Source organism: Triturus cristatus, chromosome 4_1, assembly GCF_964204655.1.
Source record: "Triturus cristatus chromosome 4_1, aTriCri1.1, whole genome shotgun sequence".
NCBI classification, from domain to species: domain Eukaryota; kingdom Metazoa; phylum Chordata; class Amphibia; order Caudata; family Salamandridae; genus Triturus; species Triturus cristatus.
In genome coordinates, this window is record NC_140585.1 from 351,057,547 (window position 1) to 351,083,402 (window position 25,856).

The window sequence follows — 25,856 nt, forward strand, 5'->3', positions numbered from 1 at the left end:
ATTTTATCAGGTTGAAATGGCAGTGTGAACTGCACTACAGGCAGTGGAAGGACTAAGGCATGGTTTTAAAATGCTACTTTAGAGAGTGGCACGGCGAGTGCTGCAGCCCACTAGTAGCATTTAATTTACATGCTTTGGGTACATGTAGTGCCATGTACTAGGGACTTACAAGTACAGTAATGTACCAATCAGGTATTTGCCAGTTGTACCATGTTTTAGGGAAAGAGCACAAGCACTTTACTACATGTTAGAAGAGAGAAAGTTTAGGGATTCCAAATGCTAACAAAAACAGGTTCGGCAACAGAAGGCAAAAGTCTGGGGCAGACCCTGCAAAAAGGGCCAGGTCCGACATTACTCATATTCTCTAGTTGAAAGACCATTTTGCACCCAATGGATAATGTTAAGAAGATAATCCTTTGATATTGCATAGTTAGTTTGTAGTCTTACGGCACCTTCTGTGCTCTTAGGAAGATTTCAGATTAACATGTCCTGCATTGTAGCTGTCACAGAATTAGTTTCGCCTACCCCGCATTCAATGAACTAGAGTTCAGGCTTCTTTTCGTGAGCTTCCTTAACTGAATTTTGCGTTGTTTTTCATTCTTTCAGTTGAAAAATTAGTTTCTCTTGGCTTGCTTACTTGCACACTGCCTGTTTTATTCAGTGTGCTCCAAAATAATGCACCCATTTCTGTGAGGCCATGGAAATTGACAATGCAGGGAGAGTCATGCTACCCTTTTCTGAACAATAATTTTCTTTCTTACTTTCTTTCCTTCATTCTTGATTTCCTTTTCTCACGTCTTGTAAACTTATGTTGCTTCTCCTTCTTTCTTTCCTTCTCTATTTCTTTCTTCTTCTACTTCATTCCTTCTCTTTCTTCCTGTAGGAGAGTAGGATCTGCACTTATGTTGCCCCCACTTTGTTTCTGATGTATACACTGGTTTCTGGCTATAGTCTGGCTGGGTCCCTGCTAATCAGGGCCCCAGTCTCACTGATCTCTCTAAAACAACTTGGTGTGCATATTAGATGCACTAGTGATTGGATACTGTGGTACCTTATGAGCCCCTAGTATATGGTACCTTAGGTACCTAGGGCATTGGTACTTCACAGGCCTACCAGGGGCTGCAGCATGTATTATGCCACCCCTGGGAAGCATTCACAATCTGACACCACAGGCCTGCTACTGCAGCCTGTGTGAGGTAGTGTTAGCACTCCTCACTGAGGTATAGGTTCCTATATCTCACCATACACACACATATAAACCTATCAGTCACCCCTCTTGCAGGCCCTAACAATCCTGAGGGTAGGGTGCTTGGTTTACTATGTGAGGGGGTGCTTTTGCATGAGCAGGACCCCTCTGCAGCTGGCAGAGTCGATTCTCTGCTGCTGTTTGTGGATGCGGTTAAACCATATACTCTTAAGTGCATTATAACCTCGCGGTAAATGCTAACTTTGGAATGACTGCATCAAAACATGTCGTGTTTGGTGTCAAGCAACTTGGAATCATACCCCCACACCAGTAACTGGTGTGGGAGTATGATCCCACCCTTCTAGAGGGGATGACATGTACCCACTGTACTAAACGGTAGAAATCTCCTAGAGCCCTGGCATCACAAAATGGATGCCACCAGCACAGACACTGGGCTGCCCTCCTGCTGCTGACCGAAACTCGCAGTGGAGGAAGCCCAACAAAAGGTATCCTGTCACAGGGAGGTGTCACCACCTCCCAGACAGGATTTAGTGTATTGGAGCTGGGTGGGTGCACTCTTAGAGTGCTTTGAAGTCCTGCACTGGGGGAGCAGTAGGCTCCTCTGTGCATATGCTAGCTCAAACCGGTTCAATTCAGATTACCCTGGAGGACGCTCTACAAAGAAGAATCCTGGCCCTTCGACGTTCCACTATCTCTGGAAGACTGAAGAATCTCCCTTGGAGTCAAGGAGTGACTCCCCTGCTTGGCAGGCACCAGTCACTTTGATCAATGGTTGCAAACTTCACCGCTCCCGCCAGAGTCCGAAGTCCCTGCGTCCCCTGAAGTGGATTTCCTAACTTCTCGACGGCCATTTTGAGTCCCCAGCGAAGCTGTGGCGTCTGGACCCCACGAGTGACGAGGAACAGCAATACCAGGGAACCGTGCACTGATTTCGAGTGCAAACCCTAAACAACGTTCTACGAACTTGTGCTTTGGACCATCTGTAGTCCAAGTCCCTAGCAGGTCTGGTACCGAAAATCAGCGGCCTACCTCGTCCCGACTGACCGTGGGCTCCTGTGGAACTTTTCCTGCAAAGGCGTCTTTGCAGTTGCTTGCCCGTTGGCTAGTGACTCACCCAAAGACTTTCTCATCGACTTCAAGGGCTCTCCTGGTTGCTCCGGGCCTGCCCTCATTTACCCTCGCTGGGTAAGTCCATTAGACCTTGCTGGTCCGCACTATCTTCAATCTTCAATCCACACAAGACTTGCAGTTGCCAAGGCTTGTTGGCTCCAATCTGGTTGCCGACACCGTCATCAGCTGCAGACGTTGTGGGACACTCCGAATCCAGCTGCTGGTCATCGTCGATCCCTCCTGGACCTCGTGAGCAAAGAGACAAACCACCATCGATGACCTGAAACGACGCGACATCAGTGGTCATCCATCCTGCTGGCCACCAGTCACTGGCAAGTGACTTTGAACTCTGTCCCCTCAATTTTCAGGTCCTCTTCAACTTCAATCCATCTTCTGATTCCAGCGGACAACTCTCCAGTCGTCACAAGCAGCAAATCTTCAGTGATCTCCATTGAAAACAGAGTCTCGACCCGACACCAAAAGACACCTATGCACCCGGCTTCCCTGGGTGAGGTAACTCGTGCACTCCGGCGCCCAAGTGTGTGTTGGCCCTCGAAATACTTACCCTGTAAGTGGCTTGCTTGTTGACTTCACCGAAGTGCCCTAAAACTTTAAAATACAAACTGCGATTTACGCCATTGAAACCAATAGGAAACCCGCGGCTGTGTTTAGACACTGCACGCGTCTCCCGTGGGCTAATTACTTACCTGCTAACACTGCAAAAGTGAAGCCCCAGCGATTCCCAAGGCCCTAGGCCTTTTCATTTTGCAAGTCGAGTTTATTAACCCATTTTTTTAGTATATGGTCTGGTACGCCCCTAGGGCTACAGCCATATTTGTGCTTAATTTATTGAGAAGTGTTGACATTTGAATGTGTATCTGGGTTCTAATCTCATAAAAAGATTAGTAGAGTGTATCTAGAAATAAATACATATATATTTGATATATATACCTGTGTGGTGTCCTTTTCATTTGGTAATTCAAGAGATTATAAGGTCAAACAAGCTGCTTTACATTTCTCAGAGACTTAGCCTGAAGGCTGCTCTCCACAGCTACCACTCGAATTGGACTGGTGCAAGGTGGCCACTATAACTAGTGTCCAGCATATGCCAGGCCAACTTCTCACACTTCCTCTGTATTTCCATCCTCCTCTCTTCCTATGATTCTATACTCTATTTTTTCTTTCTTATCTCATTTCTTCCCACTTCTTCTCTCACTTTCCTTCTTTCCTCTCATCTTTCTCTCTTTCTTCTTTTGTTCTTTCCTTGTCTCTTTTTCTCTTCTTTCCTTCTCTTTGCCAATTCCTTCTCTCCTCTTCTCCTTCTTTTCTCCTGTTTCTGTCTTTTTCTGCTTCTTTCTCATTTCAATTTTCTCTCTCACCTCGTTTTTGCTGCACCTTTTATCTCTTTCTCTGACTACTTCTTTCTCTGTCTGCTTTTTCCTATACTGTTCTTCTTCATCTCCTTTCTTTCAGTTTTCTTCTTTTGTATCCCTCATGTTTTGTTTCTAAATGTTAGCTTTATATCTCTCCTTTCTTACTCTGCTTTCTTGCTTTTCTCCTCTCTTCTATTTACTCATGTTTTTCTTCCCCTCTTTCTTTCCCTTTTTCACTTTCCATTCTCTGCTCTTTTCTTACCCCTGCTGTCTTTTTCTTTCTTTTTGCCTTGTTCTTCCTTTTTCCGTCTTCCTCATTATTCATTTATTTCACTTTTTGTTTCTATTTTACTCCCCCTGTGTCTCCTTTCTCTCTCTCCTTTCTTTTATCTTCATCTTTCTCAGATTTTTGGCTTCTTTCTTTTCTCTACTGTGCCATTCTCTCACTTCTCCCACTGCTACTTTCTCCCTCTTTCTCGCTCTCTACATTCTCTTTCTCTCTGTCTCTCTCCTCCCCCTCTCTTTCACAAGAGCAAACGGAATTGTGTACTTCTACTCCAGGGGTAAACTTTTTGTGATGCAGCTCCTGTGACTTTAATTCTACTTGCTCACAGGGGCAGTATTAGGGTACTTCAGTGACGCTGTTTAAATTTTTTGACCCTTGCGTGCCCCTATCAATCCATCTATTAGGAAGTAGCTAAGGATAGTGTGCAGTGATCAGAAGTAGGTCTCTTTATGGGAAAGGTTGGAGACTGGTTGGCTGCAAATGCAGAGATGGAGGACTACAAGGAATAGCAGACCTTCATCCCTGGACTTGCATTTCCGAATGAGGAATTTTTTTTAAAGCAGCCCACGCCCATTAAAAGAGAGGTGTTGCTTTTGGGAAGACTTCAGGGGGAGCGGTCAGCGGTGCCATGCAACCACAGCCAGACATAATTATTGTCCTGCATCTCTGAGGTTTACCAACTTTAGTGTTTTAGTAACAGACAGTCTACCTATAGCACCAGATATAAAACTTTATCCAAGACTTTCTAGAGAAAGCTGACCATTAATAAAATATGTATGGCAGTCACGTGGGTGAATCCTTGAGCCTTTTGTAAGCATTACTCCCCAGATCCATCTTCCAAGCCCAAATATTTTTTGTCCAGATGTCATATGCAATTTGTATGCTTCATTCCTTCTCCTGCATATGGTGTCTTCTTCTCGCTGTTTATGTTCATTCTATGACATTTCCCTGGACTAGCTACATAAAAGGAAGGGCAAAAACCATAAGTAAGGAAAAATGACATACATTATGATTCTGGTTGTTTTAGTTCTCCCTCCTTCACAACACCCGCTCAGATATTCCCACCAGCATATATTCTTCAAATTCAAGGCAAAAAAAAATATGGCGATCGGGATGTTAGGGCACGAATGGCAATGTATCTCCACTTTTGTGTATGCAAGGGCGCCTTTTTTTAGCTACGAAAACCAATGCAAAAATAGATTTTTCTCTGCATCCTGCAGGATTTATGAAATATTTCTTTACAGAATTACTTATTTCTATCTGCACTCTGCCCCTTTTTATACACATGGGAATTAACCCAGACTGGAAACGCAGCTGGATTGCTTAGGCTTTCATTTAATTTTCATGTTTTAAAAGAAAACAAATAATGAAAATGAACATCAGTAAAGGAGCATGCGGTTCTCATCATCAGGCAGCAGGTTGATTTCGAGTTCGCAATACCCCTCATGGTGAATTCGGATTAGATTTATATTTAAAATGAAAAAAGTAAAAAGATATTTTTTTTAAAAGCAAAACTTGCAAAAAAAAAGGATTCCTTCTTTAATTATCATGAAATAAATTGTTCCCTTGTAGATTATTATTATTTTATTTTTTTTAGGGGAAGGGTGTCTTAAAGGATGTTAATCTTATGTTAATAAAGAGTTAACAAATTTTGTACATTTTATCTGGTTTATTTCAGAATACCATGTCATATCTTCCTTCAAGAGGAATCCTCTTGAGCAGGCCTTTAGGAGACCGAAAGCTAACATTACTTCAAACTACTTGTTGAACCAGTATTGGATTGCGGTTAGTCACAAAGCCCCAGCACTCCTGTATGATTGCTTCTTGCGGTTGACGGGAAGGAAACCCAGGTGAGTAGCAGCCTAACATGTATCTGGCCATTACAAAAATGGGGTTAACCCAAAAGTCAAGGACCTGGGTGTAAACTCAGTACAGAAAACAGTGGTCCCAGACCAATTATTGACACAAGGCAATGATCCTATTCAGTTAAATCATTCACAGATTTGAGCTAATTGAGCAGAAATTATTTAGAATAACTCATGGTATTCAATACAACATTATAACATGAAAAAATAGCAACATCCAATTCTTGAATCACCATACATTTATTTACACAATCTCATAGGTTCTATGATATTTGGCACATGGTTGCTCCAGAGGGAACGTGCCTAAAGCAAGAGTGCTGAAGAGTGAGTGAGTGAAAAGGGGATGATATGAGAGACAGTAAAACAGACATTAATATACTTTACAGAGGGAACGGTTATAAATCACCGTTCAGACAAGCCTGGTCACGTTTAGGAATATCACAAGACAATTAAGTATTTCACAAAACAGAATCTAATTCTTGATGTGGCACGTTAGAGGAAATGCGTATCCCAGGCTTTGCAAAAAAGGGGGCGTCGACGTTTCGACCACTCTATTGGCTCAAAGGAAATTTGAAGCCTTGACCGTGCGGGCTCAACATGTATCTGGGCTCAGGACTGACTTGAAGTGACCGAGCTTCAATGTTGTGGGTGCATCGATTAAAGTTCTCATTGGTAAAGTTCTGTTATAGGAACAATTCATTGTGTTTCTGATATCCAACTTTACTAATTTCAAAAGTTTAGTCCATAATGAAATTATGATTGTGCATTTTGCATACCTAGTTATTATCTCTCCATAATACTATATCTATTAAAAATAGTATTTGTTAGACAACAACATTGTAAAACCAATACATTTATTTCGCAATCTCTACCGAAATGGAAAGTAGCAGGGTCCTCTTGTTTTAGGATCTTAGCCCAGTTTCACAAGATAAGAACTGCTGGGTTTGAAGGTCACATCTTCTGAGTGAGACCTGGTGCAGATAAAGTGTTGTGGAATGGCTAGTCCTAAATTTTCCCCCAAAGATACGATGTCCAGGCTCTTCAGAAGACATTAGGACATCTGCTGATGTGGCAGTTTCAGAATGATAAACTAATACAGAGGTTATATTATGGAGTTGTTCTGCCCCAGAGGCCCATGGGGTTATGTTGGGAGGTAGCAGAAAGCACTAAAACAATATTTAGATGACATTTATATGTGTGCTTCATCCCGCCTCATACACGTCCTGCATTCTCCATCCCTCACTTTCTTTAGTCCTGCATTTCCTCCTTTCATGGCGGCCATCATGCATTTTTAAGTTACTATTCCATCTTGGAGGTCAGACATTTTGGAACAGTAAATTAAACATTTTAAATAATGTCTGTTGGAGTGTAAGTGGAAATAAGCATTGACAAAGACAATAAGTCAGCACGTGCCTTTAAAGGCAAAACTTATCAGCTCATGAGGTTATTAGTATTGTTTTGCTTAACAGAATGACTGCAAAACGTAAGTAAATTTAAAGAAGTCCCACTACAGTACCCTCTAAAGCATATTTCATTATCATGAATTCGTAGTCAAATACTAAATGTGTATCACTATTGTACTTACCCAATATACTCTAATCTGTCACTTTGTGCAGCACTCAATGCTTTGCCTTTCTGGCCATTATTTTAGGATGATGAAGATCTTTAATCGACTCCACAAGTCTATGATGCTCCTTGAGTACTTCAGCAGCCAGTCATGGGAGTGGAGCTCAGACAACGTGAACATGCTAATGGGCGCGCTCAGCCCGGAGGACAAGAAGGTCAGCGCTCTCTGAAATCTCATGTGTTCGCTTCCATTTTGAATCCAAATATAAATTTCACAATTTATTTCAAGCATCTTTTCCCAGTGGGCAACCCCTGTTTAAAGTGGTGAAAAAGTCAAAACATAATTTATGAGCGACTTCAAAGATGGCCCTTATTACGAATAGACTTTTAATTCAGACGAGTCCCAATGACAGGTATTATACTGGCGCCACTGAAATTATGACTCTTATCAGAATACTATGGGTCTGGAGAACTCCTGCAAAACTGCAGAAATAAGGAATTAATAGAAATATGTTTTTGACATCTTTTAAAGTTCTTTCTACTTGGGGGTCAGTGATATCTAATAAGTTCATGTAACCTGGCAGAAGAATCCATCTCTTGAAATATTTCTTCTAATGGTTTGAGTTTTCAAAACCCGATGAGCTATTCAGGGGGAACAAAGAATAAGCCACAGTTTTTTCGTATGAAGCTGGGTATCGTATGTATACAATTAAATAATCAATTTATTCAGGATCATTGTTAGGGTCCCTAAAATATAATTAATTGCTGACATTGTCGGCTAGTCCATTGGGTGGAAAGAAACCTACATTTTCTAATTTGTTTTAATCAGTACACTGACTAGCCTCCTTCATTTGGATCCTATATAATAGTCAAAATCATTGATTGTTTCACGATTGATAGTTGAAACTCTTGTGTTATGAATGCTATTGCCTTCCTTTATCATTGCCTTATATTGAATCATATTCAAGTAGAGTATTTACCATTTGTGCCATTCCCAGCCTCTCTCCTTTATGCCCTTCATGATTTCATACATTACATAGTAGCGGCTCCTGTATCTTGTTCACAGAACAAGACCTCTTTTGTAGAAAACAAAAGTCAAAACCTTTTTGCACTGCCTGCCCCTTTCCTCATTCCCTGTTTTTTGCCATTAGTAGTTCCATGCAGTATTTCCACTATCTCCATGGTATTTGTAACAGTGTTTACGGTTTTGGATCAGGGCTACAATTTCATTATAATTGCAGATGAGTAGCAAAATACTCACTTCAACTTAAAATCTATTAAAATTAATTATAAGTAAAATTAAATTAAATGTAGACGACCATAGATTCATGTCCTACCGCTCAGACATCTTACAGCATGACAACCCAAGGGCTGATTAAAAAACACACAACTCACTAATCGGCGTTTCTGGTGCCTGGAACTGGTCTCTTTATTCCCGAAACAGCTCCTTATTTATTCACACTTTGACCAATTATTATGCACCACCTCACTCTCCCAGCTGCACAGCCTGTCCCTCCAGCAAGAGATCCTGAAAGGCATAATACAAGGTTTCCCACATACACACAGGCCAAAGGAAGGGGCGTGCTGCTTTTGGCCAGTCAATACTGGTGAGAAGACATAGCAGTATGCGTACATAGGGTACAGCTCACTGAAGGGTGAACAAACACCGGTGTCTTCCTGCAATTTCTTTTAAAAAGTTTCTGAACTACTTAGCAAGCACTGCGTCAACCTACACTGCAGCTCCTCCAAGTGTGGCGACTGGGTTCTGATAGGCATGGTAGAGGGAGTGACAATACAATACACAAGGAGAGCCACACTGTTTATGGTCAGTCAGTACTGGTGAGAAAGAGTCGGAAGCAATGGGAGCTGAGCAGATAACGCTCATGAATCCATGATTAGTACCACATTCAGATGCATTCAGAAGGCTATCTGTTGCCAATCAGCAGCTCCAAAGTAAGGCGCACCACAATGACCGGGCACATTCAGCCTGAAATATAGCTACAACACTAGGAGTTGCATCTACCTAGCCTGAGGTACACTTAAGGAGCCACCAAGAACTTTCCGAAGAGGCCAAGAGACCAGGTGCACGCTAGCCACAGGAGTGTCTAGGCCACATTGAGACTATGATTAAGCCCTTTGGGCCTCTCCAGACCACAATACTACAACACAAAAGACCCAATCTGATCACACAGTAATTCTTTAGATTTACTTGTGAGTAGGAATAAGAGCTAACACTTTCTTCTTCGCCAATCCCCCTTAATTAAATTTGGGAGAATTGTCCCACTTCACAATGGCCGTGTATTTAAAAACCAGAACCACACGCAAAGTCAACAGTCACTGGGTTCCCAAACAAGATTTTCAAAATACCCCATGAAATCACAGGTGTATAAACCACAACCTTGTGTCATAAAGTGAAAAAAGTGCAAAACACAAGGTAGCACCTCACGTGCGCAACACCTTAAGCGAGCTTGCTGGTTAAATATCACCAGTTATGCCCACGTTTATCATCATAGGTTGCTACCTTGTAAAAGAAAAAATATGATAGTGAATGTGGTATCCTGCTGCTCAGCCAGTATGACTGCCTGATAGAATGTTAGTGTTTGGAATGTGTGCGTGCGTGAATCAGTTGGATGAAGGGCTGAGCAGCAGGGAAGCTGCTCCTGGTGGGGCTCTCTCTTACATAGACTCTTACTTGGATTCCTGCTTTATTCAAATCTTATCTCTGTATACCATATCCCTCAAATAAATCTACAAGACTAATTACCTGGCTTGGAGCGTTCCTTTCCATCAACACTACATTTTGGTACCAGGAGTGCTGAACTTCATCAACCTGAAGAACCTTTCAACTCACGCTCAAGGTAAAGGATTTTCCCAAATTAAGCTTTTAAAATCACACTGGCACCTGGAGCCCCACCAGTGACCCTGTCATCGGTCGCCCACAACCCACTCTTAATGTGCCAGTTCCTACTTCCTGCCATTTCCTGCCGCAAGTTGAGACAATTTATTTCACTATTTCCTCCTGCCTGCTTTCTCCAGTTATGACGACATCCTTTGTTGTTTCCTGCTTCTTTAATGTGCAGCCTTCCAAAGCTACTAATCGTTTTTGCCTACTTGCTGTTTGAAGTTCTTTCTGTCTACTACATGAATACAGCACTGCTTACTTCCTCTTCTGCTGCCCTGAAACGAGTGTTTTTCCCTAGCTGCCTATTCCTTAAAAACAACATGCACAAGGTTTTCGTCCTGGCGTTGTTTGGCAGAGCCTCGGCCCTAATGTGCACAGCTATTTCTTTTTGCCTGCATGATTTGAACTGTGATTTGAACTGTGATATCAGGGGAGAAATCGTTATCGTGTGGAAGAGTGTTTTCCTGTGCTCGGTTATGGCACCGCCATTTAATGAGCACTTTCAGAGTTCGAGGGGCTCTTTTCACCGCATTTTATTAACTTCAACGTTTGTTCATCTTGATTTACGGCGCTATGAAAGAAATATGTTATTTAACTGTCTTCAACTGCATTGTTCGTTGGTGCTGGCGCGACCTTACCTTTTCAAAAAAAATTGCTGCACGCGCATTCCCAGCGATCCTTTGTGACGTTTTCGTTGTCTCCATAATCTTCATGACGGACTCATTACTGCCGAGTTTTGCTTCTGAGATCTGGCGTGCACAGACGTGCCTAAAGCCACCCGGCAATGCGCCGCCATTTTATGCTTAAGGCACAGTTTTCTCATCTGTACAATTTCTTCCACCATTGCCAATCATTCTGCCAACCACGTTTCTACTTGGCGATATGAACAAACTTTTCAAACAACATGCAGCATTGTTTATTTCATTTCGCGATGCATTCTCCTCACCAATTATTTTTAAGAGCTTGAGGCACAACGTCAACCTTCTTCACAAATAAGGAATTCAACTTCAAGTGCCATCCCGGACAACGGTGACTACATTAATTATTTTAGTTTATTGTTTTAATAATACTTATTTTAATTTACTTGGTCAATGTAATTTCAATATCAATTTATAATGTAATGTTATTACATTTGCATGTTGAATGTTAGTTTCATGTATTATTGTACATGACTTATTATCATTAAATCATTTTATTATTGTTGATATGCAGGTATAATTCTCATGGTTACCAATTGAAATTATTATTACAATACGAACTTAATTTTATTAAGTTTAACGTTATATGCAATGATGTTATAATTTTTGATTCAACATTCCAGTTGATCAACTCCTAATTAATGTGCAGTTTCTATGTAATTGAGTTTCGTAACATGTACATGTATTAGATACCAGTAGTTTTACAGTATCTACATTTACCGGTTTCATACTTTATTTGCTGATATCAGTTTTCAAGGTACCTATTATTTTCTTACTTTGCGCAAAGATCTTAGAAATTTTCTGTGTACGTAGACGTACGCTACACGAAATTTCATTATTGTTATATTAATTTGTAAGAATTGAGTGCTCTGTGCACATAATTCTGTTATGTGATTATTATGTGTTTTTCCACACATTTAAACACAGTGTGGTCCTTATCCACACATTTGACACGGTGGGGTTTTTTCTCCCTCATCTTCTGCTCTTCTCCTTTGGGTAATTCTGCATTCCTTGTATTATATACTATCCACCCATCTTACCTTATAGTTCTCTGGTGTTTTCTATTTCTGCTACTTTCCGTTCCTGCATATTCTTCGTTTACTTACTACTTCTCTTTTATTTTCTTTCTAACACCCTGTACTTTTCTGTTGCCTGGCCAGCATACATGATTATAGTACTTGGTTTCCTCTTTCGTCTGTTGTATACGTTCGCATTTATTTTCTGTTTTTGTGAGAAGGAAGATGGCGTAATAGTCGTTTGTACTTGTATTTTCTCCCACTTCCTATCTACTTTAATTTCCTCTGTCTATCTACTTTAATTTCCTCTGCGTGCAACTTCTATATTTCATTTCACGCCTTCTTTCAGTGTACCGTTAGCTTTAAGACATTCTCTTTTTCTTGCCTATTTTGATGCCTATTAAAGCTTCCTTCCTTTGCATTGTAAAGGGGGAAGATGTGTGGTATCCTGCTGCTCAGCCAGTATGACTGCCTGATAGAATGTTAGTGTTTGGAATGTGTGCGTGCGTGAATCAGTTGGATGAAGGGCTGAGCAGCAGGGAAGCTGCTCCTGGTGGGGCTCTCTCTTACATAGACTCTTACTTGGATTCCTGCTTTATTCAAATCTTATCTCTGTATACCATATCCCTCAAATAAATCTACAAGACTAATTACCTGGCTTGGAGCGTTCCTTTCCATCAACACTACAGTGAACTAGGTGAGAATATGTGAAAACATCACACACTTCAACCTTGTTTAATTAAAATTGAGATAGACCCACAGCAACCATTCTTTATTTACAGCTCGTGGGTATATTCAAATTAAAAACATACTGCATGTTAACAGACCAATTAATGTTGGGCCGATATGTTTCATTGCCTGTCTCTAGTGGCAATTTCTTCAGAGCACGAGGACTTCGTCCACCTTATCTGGACCCTTGATGCGAACAACCAGTGACTGTGTAAACAAAAGGGAAGGTTCTTTACGAAGGAACACTGATAGCCAGAACAGAAAACAAATCTGCAGTGTATTCAATCTGTATTTCCTTAATTGTAAATCAACTTAAAATATCCAATTACCCGGTGATAGCCAAGGCCACTCGTTCGAGCTATAAACAGCGTCACACAGGTACTACCCAGTCTGAGTAGTCCTGTATCTTAAAAAGACACTTGTGTTGTCAAGGTTCTGGAAGATAAAAAACATGATTGACCACATCCTTATGTGTATCACCATCACACGCCTCAGGAGTGTAATCACTTCCGTCATGTACTCCCACCCATGTATTTTCCTGAGTGGTGTAATGTGTCCCGCTGCCTTTCTCCTCCTTAAGAAGTTCTTAGAACGCAGAGCGTTATATTGTGGCACATTCCATCTCAAATACACACCGTGTACAATGGCATAATGTATCATTCATATATCACTGCGTCCTTCGCCCCAATTCACAACCCATTGGTGAGATTCAAAGCACAGCTAAGACCTGGATTCTTAACCTAAATCCATACCGACTCATCACTTATTAATGAGCCTCCGTAGTTCTGACCAAATCTTAACATTCTTTCCCAGTGAACAAATTGCCACGATCTTACCGCTTGATTATTACGTGGGGAGCTTTGTCTCGTTCCGCGCTAACAACTACACGCGGTTCTCATTATTTAAAAGCAGCCGGTAACAGGTTTCCATTACGGACGCATTACGTTTCAAATCACGTGACAGACCCTGTACAGTATGCGCCATCTTGGAATGGGTAAATTCCCCAACCCCGTCATTCAGAATTACGTTTTAGGGCCATAATCCAGTGATACGAAACTTACAACTCAACATCCCACCTCAGTTCTAATACCTCGTGTGTCATATTAATGTAGCCGTAACATTTTTATATTTCAAAAAGTGTATTAACATGAAATAATTTGTTTCTTTTTTTGTTGCGCTTAAAACCCTTTTAAGATACAGAGGACCAGGCGAACAATGCCCTGCGGATCATTAATCATAGCGCATTGTCAAGCCATTCATTTGATTAAAAATGCTTACCCCTACTGCTGCTAACATAGAATCTATTGAGTTCTCATAAACTGCAAGTGTATCCAAAAATCAATATTTGAATAACACATAGGATGCTTATCCAGCCACCTATTTTGATTATAACAACACCACACTTGCTGCACACAAAGAAGGGGGAATGCACAGCGTATCTAACTTCACAAGAGCACCTATTGATTACCTCAGAGGCTAAGTATATTCCATTCAATACAGTCGTTGAGCCCAACTTGTTCTGATTTCTTTGAGAAAATCCAAACGGCTTCCCTATTGGCTAGTAACCTGTCCATATTGGAGGCATCACCTCTTACTTTCTCCAATACTGTCCATGTCATTGATCTATCCTCATGTCTTTCATTAATGAAATGTTGTACTAACTTAGTGGTCAACTTCCCTGATCTGATGGTACTAAGATGTTCCTGAATACGTATCTTCACTTTCCTAGATGTTAATTCAATATAATGTAATCCACAACCACACGTCAGGCGATAGATCACATTTACTGTGTTACAGTTGGTAAATTGTGTAAGATGCCACACCTTGCCATCCGTCAATGTCACTTGGTTAGTTTTAACAGTCAGTTCACATACTGAGCATGATCCACACGGATAATGACCAGTAGGCAGAGTGGAAATTCTTGTGTCTGTTTTGGGACATGAATGTACTAATTTGTCCTTCAGTTTACATGCTCTCCTGAAGGCAAATCTAGGGGGGACATCTTAAAATCTGCTGTAGAAAGTAAGGCTCATTGTTTACACATCACTTGACGCATTTTACTTGCCAATGGATCGTATGTCATGACTACTGGGAGACAGGCACTCCAAGGTCTGATGTTCTTTTCCAACAAAGCACTACGAGGGGTGTACAAAGCTCTTTTTCTGGCATTTTTCACCAATGTCCTCGGGTATTGTCTCTGAACAAGCCTCTCACAAAGTGCTTCAGACTGCTGCAAAAAGTCCCCTGTAGAGGAACAGTTTCTCCTATTTCACACTACACAAAAACTCCTCGCAGCAACACTAGCAACCACCGGATCACCTGCGTTCACAAGAATATATTGGATGGACTTGCAGCTCAGGTCAAGTTGACAAACAAAATTAGAAGCTACTGCTGGCACCAGGCTGTCCACCTTTGACATTCACCCATGCTGTCCATCCCCTTCTTTACTCATCCATCGCAATCTTCCGCTACACCAAAGACCGCACTGTACAAGCAGTTCTTTTTTACGGGACGTATCTCCCTAGTCTTCTATTGTATGTACAGCAAGTGCCACACTCAAGTACAAATTCAATGCTCTCTATACTGATTCAAAACCACACAACAGCAGGTGTCCATCCAACAAACCTACAAATCCGGTATGACCGGATAGGGACCTAGCTGGGATTTGGATTTTCACTCAGTTTGAGCTAGAAAATCTTAAGGAAGGAAAACTTTCCTTTCTTGAGTCCCCCTCACTCACCAGGGTTTCCCCACGGTGACATGCTTCATCATAGGGGCCAAGTAGATATACTCCACATCCTGCAGATAACCTTAAATAACTAAGGTTACCACCACCTTCCAGGCTATTATATTCATTGTTTCCAGTCCTGAACTTTTGGGTTATCCCGTAAGGCATTCTGGGTATTGTAGTCTTGCTTTGTTTCCCTTTAAATAATTAGATGAACACACCTTAAAATAATCATTTGTAGATAAAATATTCAGGACTGGAGACAATATGTGAAATGACCTGGAGTGAGAAGTCACTTAGATTAAGGAAGAAAGTGAAAAGCAAACTCTTCAGACAGGCCTTGAACCTAGTCTCAGATGACTAACCTACTCCCTCCACCAAGCAAAAACCTTAGCTGAGCCGTTAGCCCGTTAGCCAAGGCATGCGCAGATCCAAAGGTGGCATCAGTGCTTTTGATCCTTTTCAATTGGAAGGGGTCCAAGCTCCACGGAGGCCTCCATCCCAAGACTAGTTGAGTTTGGACTTAAAGCTCCAGCCATAGGTAGATTATGCTTTGTACCCTACCCCAGGAGCTCACAATGAATTTCTTATAAAGGGCCTGGTTATTTGTTTTTACTTGTTTGATTTTTATCTTATATTAAGGTATTAGTAATTGCATAGCGCATGTTGTCAATTGGAACGTCATCCCAGGAATAGTTCGGGGGGCCCCATGCCTCGCTATGAAATGGCTCCTCCTTATCTTCAGCTGACTATGTTGACCTGACACGAGTCCCAGCATTCGCAATGTGCCACCCAAATGTTCCTGAGATGCTAGATGACATCAGCTCTTGCACCCATGAGCAGGACCAGCACCGGTGGGCAATGGCCATACCAATGTCTGTGACTCAGACTGATGGAGCAGGAGGGAATCCATTGTACAGTATGGACAGTAGGCCTCTTGAAATGGTGAAGATGTAACACGGCCTTAAATGAACTGAAAATACTTATCACTTTAAGAGACTGGGCAATTTCATCAGAAATTTGAAAGAACTTGACTATTAACTGGTGCTTGTGAACTTAAGGTCATATGTACAGAAAATATTTTTTTTTATCTGTATGTAACATCTGTCTTTTGTTTGAAGCACATGCACAGCATCATTTTGTTCTTTAATACCGAGGTGCTTGAGATACTGATTATCTGTTTTGTTTTCCCAACATCAGGCATTTAACTTTGATGTGCGTCAACTCAACTGGGCAGAGTACATTGAAAACTACTGCATGGGAACAAAGAAATATGTGCTGAACGAGGACATATCAGGACTCCCAGCAGCAAGACAGCATTTACGAAAGTAAGCATTGGTGAAAACAGTCACATTAGACCCTGCCTCTTCTTGATGAGGCAATGTTCACTATCGCTGAAGACTTGCCGGGAAACAGGTTCCAAGCACCATACAAAGACTTTCCATAGCATTTTACTGGACGGCATGTTGCACCGTACACCTCTGTGTAATGGGCCGCATATGGTAACTGGTAATTTTTTTGTCCACAGCCGTAGGTAGTAAGGGACCAGTCCTCCAGGACGGTGTCAATTTAAAGCTTCTGATGGAACAGCTAACAGAAAACAATACACACTCAGATGGACGCCAGCTGGACAATATTCACTAAGCCCAGCTCTTGAGATCTGTAGGGAATATCAAGGCAAACTCATTTTAATGAAGGGGAGTGCAATCATCAAACATCTTCTTAAAACAAATATAATATAGAATTTTTTTTGCCCGAATGAATAAATATTTAATTTGACCAACGGGAGAGGGGGTCGGTTTGGACGTCAGTTTTTTTCTGGCCACAGAAGTTAGTGAAATCGGACAGAAATATTTGAGCCATAATTTCCAAAATGTTGTTGCTGACAGCCTTGCACCTAAATAGCAAATTTCCAGCCTTTCTTATGTGTGTGTTGCAGAACACCGGTGATATGCAAGTTAGATTAAACCATCGCCAAAAAAAGCATCCGTTGAGTCGATCCTGCCATGCCCTGTGAGCAGGAGGTCTAGCCAGAGCAATGTCCGAGCCTCAGAAATCCAGCTGAGGGAGTTGAAAGAGCATAGAGCGCAAAGTAGCCATGGCAGGAGAAGGGGGGAGGTGGGCAGGTGTAAGACCCCGCCAGGGAGTGAGACACCCGCCAAAGGCGGGCGATTTGAGAGGTATGCCATTGGTAAATTGGGGGGTGATAACAGTAAAAACTAAGGGGCATATTCACAAGGATCTAACGTAGAGTCAACAGCACTTTATCGCAGCCAAAGTAGCGATAAACGAATCGCCCCAATCACAAGCTGGTGTTAACATCCCACAGCACCAGTTTACCCGCGATAGCAGCCGCAATAAATATCGCCACAGATGACCCCCGCAACTATCGCTAATGAGATGCAGAGTAGGCATTCCCGTGCCAAAAGCCACGACAACACCACTCCACAACATTCTCAACGACCAGCCAGATTTGCGATAAGAACACAAAACAGGCGATAAGGCGTGTTAGCAGCAGGAAAATAACACCTGCTCTGACGGGGTGCAAAGTCGGATGACAGCCTGCACCACAAAAGGGAGCCCAGCCCAGAGCAACACCTGAAGAACAACAGATGCACCCAGGCAACTGAACATGCAGCCCAGAGGGCGGAAAGGGCAACAACACCAGCTGCCACCACCCCCAGGACCCCCATCCCCGGCACCCCCGACCAAAGAAATGCCACATCACCTACACCTAAACATGTACAAAATAATCCACATGATGTAGCACAAACACAAATGGTGACATGCATCTGTCGTCACAAAAATGAGCATCACACATTCACTTTCGAAGTAACAAATGAAACTTTATTAAAATTAAAACTGAACTGAAATGAAGACACATGGCGGCTCCCCTCGGGACAATCCGTAGGTCACAGCCTGCAAGACAAAAATCATGATGAGAAGGTGTGTCCTGCGCACATCAAAGGACAGAGAGAGAGCGAAGGAGAGAGAGAGGGAGAGAGAGACATAAGAGAGGGGGAGAGAGAGAGAAGAAGAGAGGGGGAGAGAGATATAAGAAGAGAGGGGGAGAAAGAGATAAGAAGAGAGGGGGAGAGAGAGAGAAGAAGAGAGGGGGAAAGAGAGAGAGAGAGAGAGTGCCACCCCTGCGCACCCAGGCCACACTGCTCACCTGCTGCCACTGGTGTGTCTCCAAACACTTGTCAGTATGTATTGCAGTTCACCAGGTCACACATCTGAGACAGAACCGTCACCTGAAACAGAGTCCAGATACATGATTGGCACAGTACACACAATTGCATAAGACAACATCGCCTGCCTGCCCATGCACACCCAGGCAGAGGCACCCCAGCCCCTCCCGCCGCCCATCGGAGCATGCCCGCCCATGCACACCCAGGCCTCACTCCTTCCGCCACCGGCGTGCAGACAAGAGGTCCCACCACGTGCTGCTGAAAGCCAGGGGCCCACGGACATGGCAACCTCCACATCATGCAGCACGCTCCGCAGGCCACCAGGTCTCACATTTGGTGCTGGGTCTTGATTACACCATGGGAGAGGACATACCAGTGCACCCGGCCTCATCACAGGCTGCACACCCGCTCAGCCCAATAGGTGCCACTAACTCTGTGATCCCGGAAGCGACAACATGTGGCGGTAGACCCGTGCTGCCCGTTGGCTCTGGCCTACACTGCGGTCCAGCAGGGCACACAAAACCTGAGCTGTCCGGACCGCCGGGACGGGGCATCATCGCAGGCTGCACACCCGCTCAGCACTTAAGGTGCACCTACCTCAGTGCAGCCAAAGTCACAGTCCCATGGTGGGGTGCCTGTGCCGGCTGCAAAGCTTCGGGTGCCACTATACTTGTGCAACCCCAGTCAGAGCCACGTGGTGGTAGGCCCTTGACGTCCGCAAGGCCTCGGGTGCCACTAACCCTGTGCGCAACAACTAATGGGCCCTTTATGATTGAGAACCGTGGAGCGTCTGTCATCCCGTCACCACCGGCAGAGGAGAATATGACTTCGTCGGCCCATTATGTTGGCGGAGTCACATGGCCTGTGACGGCTGTGCCGGATGGGTGTGGTGTGTGTGCAAACCTGCCCTCAGGGAGTGGCTGTGACATGCTGACAACTAGACCAGTGACCTGCACACCACCAGCGAGTACGCCTGCGACGGGTAGCAATGAGGGCCCCCCCCTCACGGCGTCAGTGGTCTGGCCTGCCGTACGCCGGACCAGCGCAGGGCTTGCAACAATGACTCGTGGGCTCTGGGTGTGGTTTAGTCCACTGATGCGTGTGTCCCTGTTATAGTGTCCACGTCACCCGGAACACAATATGCAATGTAGCACCCTCTGACTGGCACTCCACAGGATGAGCATCATTGATGCAAGGGAAATCACTGTCCCTACATTCATCCACACATTCATACATGAATGATGCAAGACATAACACAGCAGTGCATTACTGGATGTTTATTGCACATCCAGTGGAGTTTTGCAGCTGGAGTGGCACAGGGCAATGCCAAGCATATTACACAATATGGGCCCGTAGAGGGCCAGGTAGAGTCTATCCGGGGATGACCAGTCCTGTGGGAGAGGAAGGGTACAGTCTGCAGTCTAGTCGCTGTGTCATTGGTCATCAAACAGGATATGGCAGTCCATGTCGCTGTCCAAGCTGAGTGCATCGGAGTGTATCGGGGGTCAGTGGAAGGTCATGGGGCCATGTGCGGCACCAAGCAGAAACAGAAATGAATGCTAGTGCCTCCTTCTGATCACAAACCCATCCACGTCCTCGTCCCCGGATGTGTGCTATGCCCCACCTGTGGGTGTTGCATTACCGGCTAAGGCATTGTGTGTCACTGATACATCAGGTGCCGGAGTGGATACGTCTGCCGCACTGTGAGGCAATGGCACACCAGGGGGCGGAGATGTGGATGGTGTAGGGGCAGCAGCATTCATTATTGCCACGCCTTGTGGCAGTAATGCCATGATGAGGATCTGCAGGGCATGGTAGATCCCAGCTACATGTCGCTGGTGTGCAGCGGTGGCTACCATCCTTTCTGCCTCCATGTCCTCCATGAGCCTCTGCATGTGTGCCACGGCTGGTATTGGTGAAGCCCCTCTGAGCGGACAGGTGTTTTTGTCTCCGCGTCATGACTCCAGCGATGTCAGTCAGGGCTCGTTGGAGACCATGGAGCGGGCCTAGACACCCATGGATGGCATCCAGTTTGGTAGCCATGAGGTCGAACCCCAGCCGCACCTGCTCAGCCGACTCCCTCTGGCCCTCCAGCACACAGCGTTGGAAGGCCGTGTGTTGTTCCTGGGGGTCTTGGGAGACTGCCGGGGCCGTGGGTGCCTCCTGCTGGGTGGTGTGGGTTGTGGGTGGGGTCTGCTCGATGCAGTTGGGCAGCCCTGATCCTGGAGGTGAGTCGCGGATGATGTCAATGATGTCTAGGAGGGCTTGTGCGTCGATGCTGGGGTTGTCCTCCTCGTCATCAGTGAAGAGTGGCTGGGACTGCTCTGCAGGGGGTGTTGACGGTGGCCCTGCAATGTGAAGGGGAGATGGTGTATTGCAATGTGTCCACATGTATGTAGACGCATGGTACATGTTGACATTCAGACAGCATGGCATTGTACCTTGTGACAGTCTATAGATCTGGGCGATGACCCAGAGTCATTGAAAGTGTGCACTGTGCTCTGCTTGATTGTGCATGTGTGCCATCGTGGCCATCTTCACCCGTCCCCCCAGTACCTGGTGGTCACTCACCCTGTTGCGGTTGTGTTGTGTCCTGTGGAGCAGTGTCCGGTCCCCCGACTCCGGCCACAGTATCCACACTCAAGCTGTCGATACCAGCTCCTCCATGTCATTCAGCACGAGCTGTGGCACCGGGCCCCCACCTCCAGTCTGCATTGCTGCCTTCTGGTTGGCTGATATTTTATCCTTGGTCTTTCGCTTGATGTCATTCCATCGCCTCTTGACCTCATCCATTGTCCTCTTGTGCTGTCCGACGGCATTCACCTTGTCCACGATGTCTCGCCATATTCCATTTTTGATGCCCAATGACACATTGGAGGTGACGAACAGTTGTTGATGGTGTTCCATCACCTCCGTAACTATAATCCTGTTCGCCTGCGGACTGAACTACTCTTCCTCTTCTTCTTGTCCTTGCCCTTCCCTATCCCAGAGGTCCCGGGCTGGTCGTCCGGGGTGCTTGTGGGGTTGTGCTCGTCCTCTGTACCTGCTCTGGCTGCCTCCATGGTGCTTGGGTGTTGGCCAGTTTGTATTTGGGTGTTTTTTCTACTTTTATGGTGATTTTTTCCACCTGCCAGGTGTGTGTTGCAGGCTTGGCGCTGCTTAGCACTGATTTCCTCATCGCGCTTTGGCCCATCGCAGGTTTTTTCGCGTTGGGGTTTCTGTTTTTATCTCCGTCGAGGTGGATGTATCGCGGACATTGGCCGCGTTTTCGGCGGACTATCGCATGGTACCACCGTGTTGTGAATTCCACGTTGACAAGGTTATTTTCCCGCGATAGGCTGCGATGTGTAAAGTTGCGTTAACATTTTTTGGAGATGTTTAGCACACGTTCTTGTGAATATACCCCTAAAATGATAGTGATATGTAATCAAATTAACTGAAACGAAAAAGAAGTGTCTGAAAAAGGAATTTGTGAAAGCGGAATCGAGAAAAAAAACTATTTACATAGAAACAATTGCAGAGAAACTACAGATATTCATCAAATATAGAGGTTCGAAGTCTGATTTTAATTTATTGTCTTACTAATTAGAGGAGATGTGTATGAACGCCTGGAAATGCAGAGTTGTCTACAACTAACTCTGTTACAGTGCAAGACAATTGAATACTACACACTGGTAAATGTAGATTGAGTGACTGAACATATTGTGGATAAATTACCCTCTACCGTATGTTATAAGGTATACTGAAAGCAGAGGAGTTCTACTACCCTATAGAAAACGAGTCTAAAAAGCTGAGTTCCTTCATAAGGCCATCAAACTCCGTGGCAAGATAGCCATTCTGCCAGTGTGCACCACCCATAGAGGAGTTTTGGACTGGTGCAAAAAAAAAAAGAGACGGCCATTTATTTGTACTAGTTTTGCTGCTTGTGTAACAGAGAATAGAGCAAACAATGTTTGCTTCAGGTTCAAGGTGGCACACGTAGTTTCACCTTGTTTGTTGTGTTTCCAAATTAATATGACAAAATACATGTGGGCTTTGTTTGAAGCACATCACTTTATTCATTCTAAAGGTAGGTTATTCCACGTTTTTAAACACTCTTATAACAAAAGTGTCACACTTGTTCAGTAATGCTTCCACAATTTCAGTTTTGCCTTGATGCAAAAAACCTTTCAGCAATTTTTACCTGGGGCAAAATATGTTTGTATATTTCGTTATTGCAGAAGTAGACGGGCACGTTTTTGAGTTTTGTCCACCTTCCAGCATCAGTTGGACTAGATCGAAGCGCTAAAACAGCTCACAGATCTTTGTTTTTGGGGATTGTAGCAGCAATAAAAAGAATCTGTAGTCTCTTCTAAAAAATAAATACAAATTGCCATGAATTGCACTGAACTAAACGTTATTTTTCTCTTTTTTAAGGCTGGGAAACATTCGCTTTGCCTTCAACACTGTCCTACTTGTCTTCATCTGGCGCATTTTCATTGCACGGTCGCAGATGGCGAGGAACATCTGGTACTTTGTAGTGAGCCTCTGCTACAAGTTCCTGTCCTACTTCAGGGTATCCAGCACCCTGAGGCACTGAGGAGGGACACAAAGAGGTACAACAGACTCAGGAGTGAGAGCCCCCTCTCAGAAGGACCTCGGGCTTCCCCGAGCCACAGTGGACACCAAGGGTTTGAAGGCAGCCAGAAGAACCAGCATCTCCCAGCAGTAGGGGAGTTACTGCTAGTGCTTTCATGGACCTTGGCCAACACTCAATCCTTCCTCTGAGATCTTACATTTGGAGCCTGGTTCCATGTACTGGTGCACTTGGATACACGTCAAACATCTGCTCTGGAAATATCCATGTACTCTGGGCGTCAACTTTAAACGGTGCAACGAATGTAAAACTGTGAGCAGTGTCAAACCTTACAAAATAACACTTGAAAATGTGAAACTGCACCTTATGTTTGTTCTGCACATACATGCTTCTGGGGTGTTGCAAAACAGGACTTTGAACAACTTCTGTCTCTTGAAAACTGGGCTTGGGAGACAGCAATATATACCTCAGAGTGCCTTATTGGTTTGATAAACGTGTATGTTATTAACGTGTCATTTCCATTTGGAAGACTTCTAAAACACTGGGCAATAAAATATGAGCATTACATGTGTGAGGTGATAACGGGAGCACTGCTCCACCTAGACACAGCTTCTGTACCCCTAATTCTCAGCAAGGAATTATGTTTAAAGATGAAATGACGTTTTATACTGTTTTAGTTTGGCTCAAGTGTTTATGGAAAGAATAGATTGCAGGGGGCGAAGAGTAGGCTTATGATGAACAATCCGCCCCTAAACACTTGCACAGTTTTCAGGGCCCGTTCTTGAGAAGGTATTAAAAAATAAGAGAGAGGTCTGGGTGTTGTGTAATTTTTATCACTCACTGTGCATGGAAAATGTCACGCAGTTTTCATGAAGCTGTCTGTGAGCATAACTTTGTTTTTGAAACGGTGTGGGCAATCAGATTGCTTAAGTGGTGAGGAAGAGGGGTCATGGCCTTGATATGAGTGGTGAATGAGCTCGTACCTCGCCATACAAAAAGACCCAGTGGCAGCTCCTGTCAAATGAAAGTGGTGGGGCAGCATGGGGAGAATATTTTGCCAGAGTGACAGGCACTGGCAGAAAACTGCATTGCCTTTGGGCCCAACGCCAGAGCTCTCAGTCGTGGTCCATTCCAAACAGATTTTTATAACGGGCCACGATTGAGAGCTCTGGAGTTGCGAGTTTCCACAGTGACTGTCAGTGAGTCAGCACTTAAAACTTAAAAATTGAAAAGTGTACTTACCCGCTGCCTCGTTTATGTGCTCCGCTCACTGGAGTTAATGGCTTAACGCTCCAACGCAGGCTCCCAGAGTCCAGTGAACTCCCCTAACCAATCCAGATGCTGCTCTCATTCTGGTAATACTGTTAACCAGCATTAAAGAAGCCACAGGATTGGTTGGAGTGGCCTGATGTGGCACTCACTCAAGAACTTGGAGCCTGTGCCTGTTCTCCACCTGGCTGTGTAACACAGCTCAGGTTGGAGAGATCTAAAGTTTGCATGTTGGACTGGCCATCACAAGATAGGCGGGCAAACCAACATGCACACTCGCAGTGCCCACCACTCCTTCCTGCAGCTGTACGTCACCAGCAATGGCCCTGCCCAGCCTTTAGACTCGGCTGACAGGATGAGTTATAAAACTGTAATAAAATTGATTTATTACCATTTTATTTTTCTTGTTTACTGTACTCCCAGCAGTGGGGTGACGCTCCTACATCCTAGTGGGGGAGCTACCACTGATCAGACCCATAAAAGGTAAATTCGTTTCTGTGGTTGATTCCTGGTTCACCCTTGGGCGCTTGCCTCACGCAGTAATGCTTTCCGTAGAAGTGTATGTGCAGCAGCAAACCACAAAAACAATACAACGGTGAAGAGCATCTAGGCTCTCACTGGACACCCACAGGTCAGTGACGCAAGCACTTATCAACAGCAGGCTCGACTATGGCTATACCCTCTTCGTAGGCATCACAGCCCAGCTCACCAAAAGAGCTCCAAGTCATTCGGAATGCAGCTGCAAGACTCATGCTGAACCTTCTTCACCAAACTCGCATAATTAAGCATCTCAAAGACTTCCACTAGCTCCAGAGGCAGAAATGCCTCTCCTCAAGCTCCCCCCAAACACCTACAAAGTTCTACACTTGGCTTAGGCTCAGCCTACCTCAAATACCGCATCCATTTCCACACCCCCACCAGACATCTCGACTCTGCCAGGCTGTTCCCTGCCAACAGTCCCAATTTGGCAATCCAAACCTGGGGACGCTCTTTCTCACATATCACCCCTAAAGCTTGGAACAAGCTTCCATTCCCCATCAGAGCATCCAGCTCTGTCCTCGAATTTCACAGGAAACTGAAGACCTGGCTGTTCTATAGACCTCCCTAAGACAGGCCAGCCTGCTCCTTTTCTAGAGCTAGGGTGAATTCTTGGGTGATATGTGCACCCTATAAATAGGAATTACATAGCAAAACGTAACATAGGCACTAGTCGTGACTGACTCACGATGGACTACTGTTGGGTATAATTTGGCAAGTCAAAACCTTTACCTGGAAACTTATAACATTTTTGGAGGTTAATATTTTCAGCCGGGCATGGCTGTTGCCAAACAGAGCTCATT

General features: G+C 44.2%; 1 protein-coding gene across 1 annotated transcript in view; it reads left to right on the plus strand.

Moving 5' to 3' along the window:
- The window catches only part of FAR2 (fatty acyl-CoA reductase 2), a 438,652-nt gene extending 414,596 nt beyond the window's left edge, over nt 1–24,056 (plus strand). The window contains exons 9-12 of the mRNA XM_085652334.1: nt 5,655–5,826; nt 7,493–7,622; nt 16,681–16,808; nt 23,088–24,056. Of these exons, the coding sequence (XP_085508460.1) occupies nt 5,655–5,826; nt 7,493–7,622; nt 16,681–16,808; nt 23,088–23,250 (593 nt within the window). The 3' untranslated portion in view covers nt 23,251–24,056. The remainder of the gene's footprint in view (nt 1–5,654; nt 5,827–7,492; nt 7,623–16,680; nt 16,809–23,087) is intronic.
- Nucleotides 24,057–25,856: the final 1,800 nt, after the last annotated feature.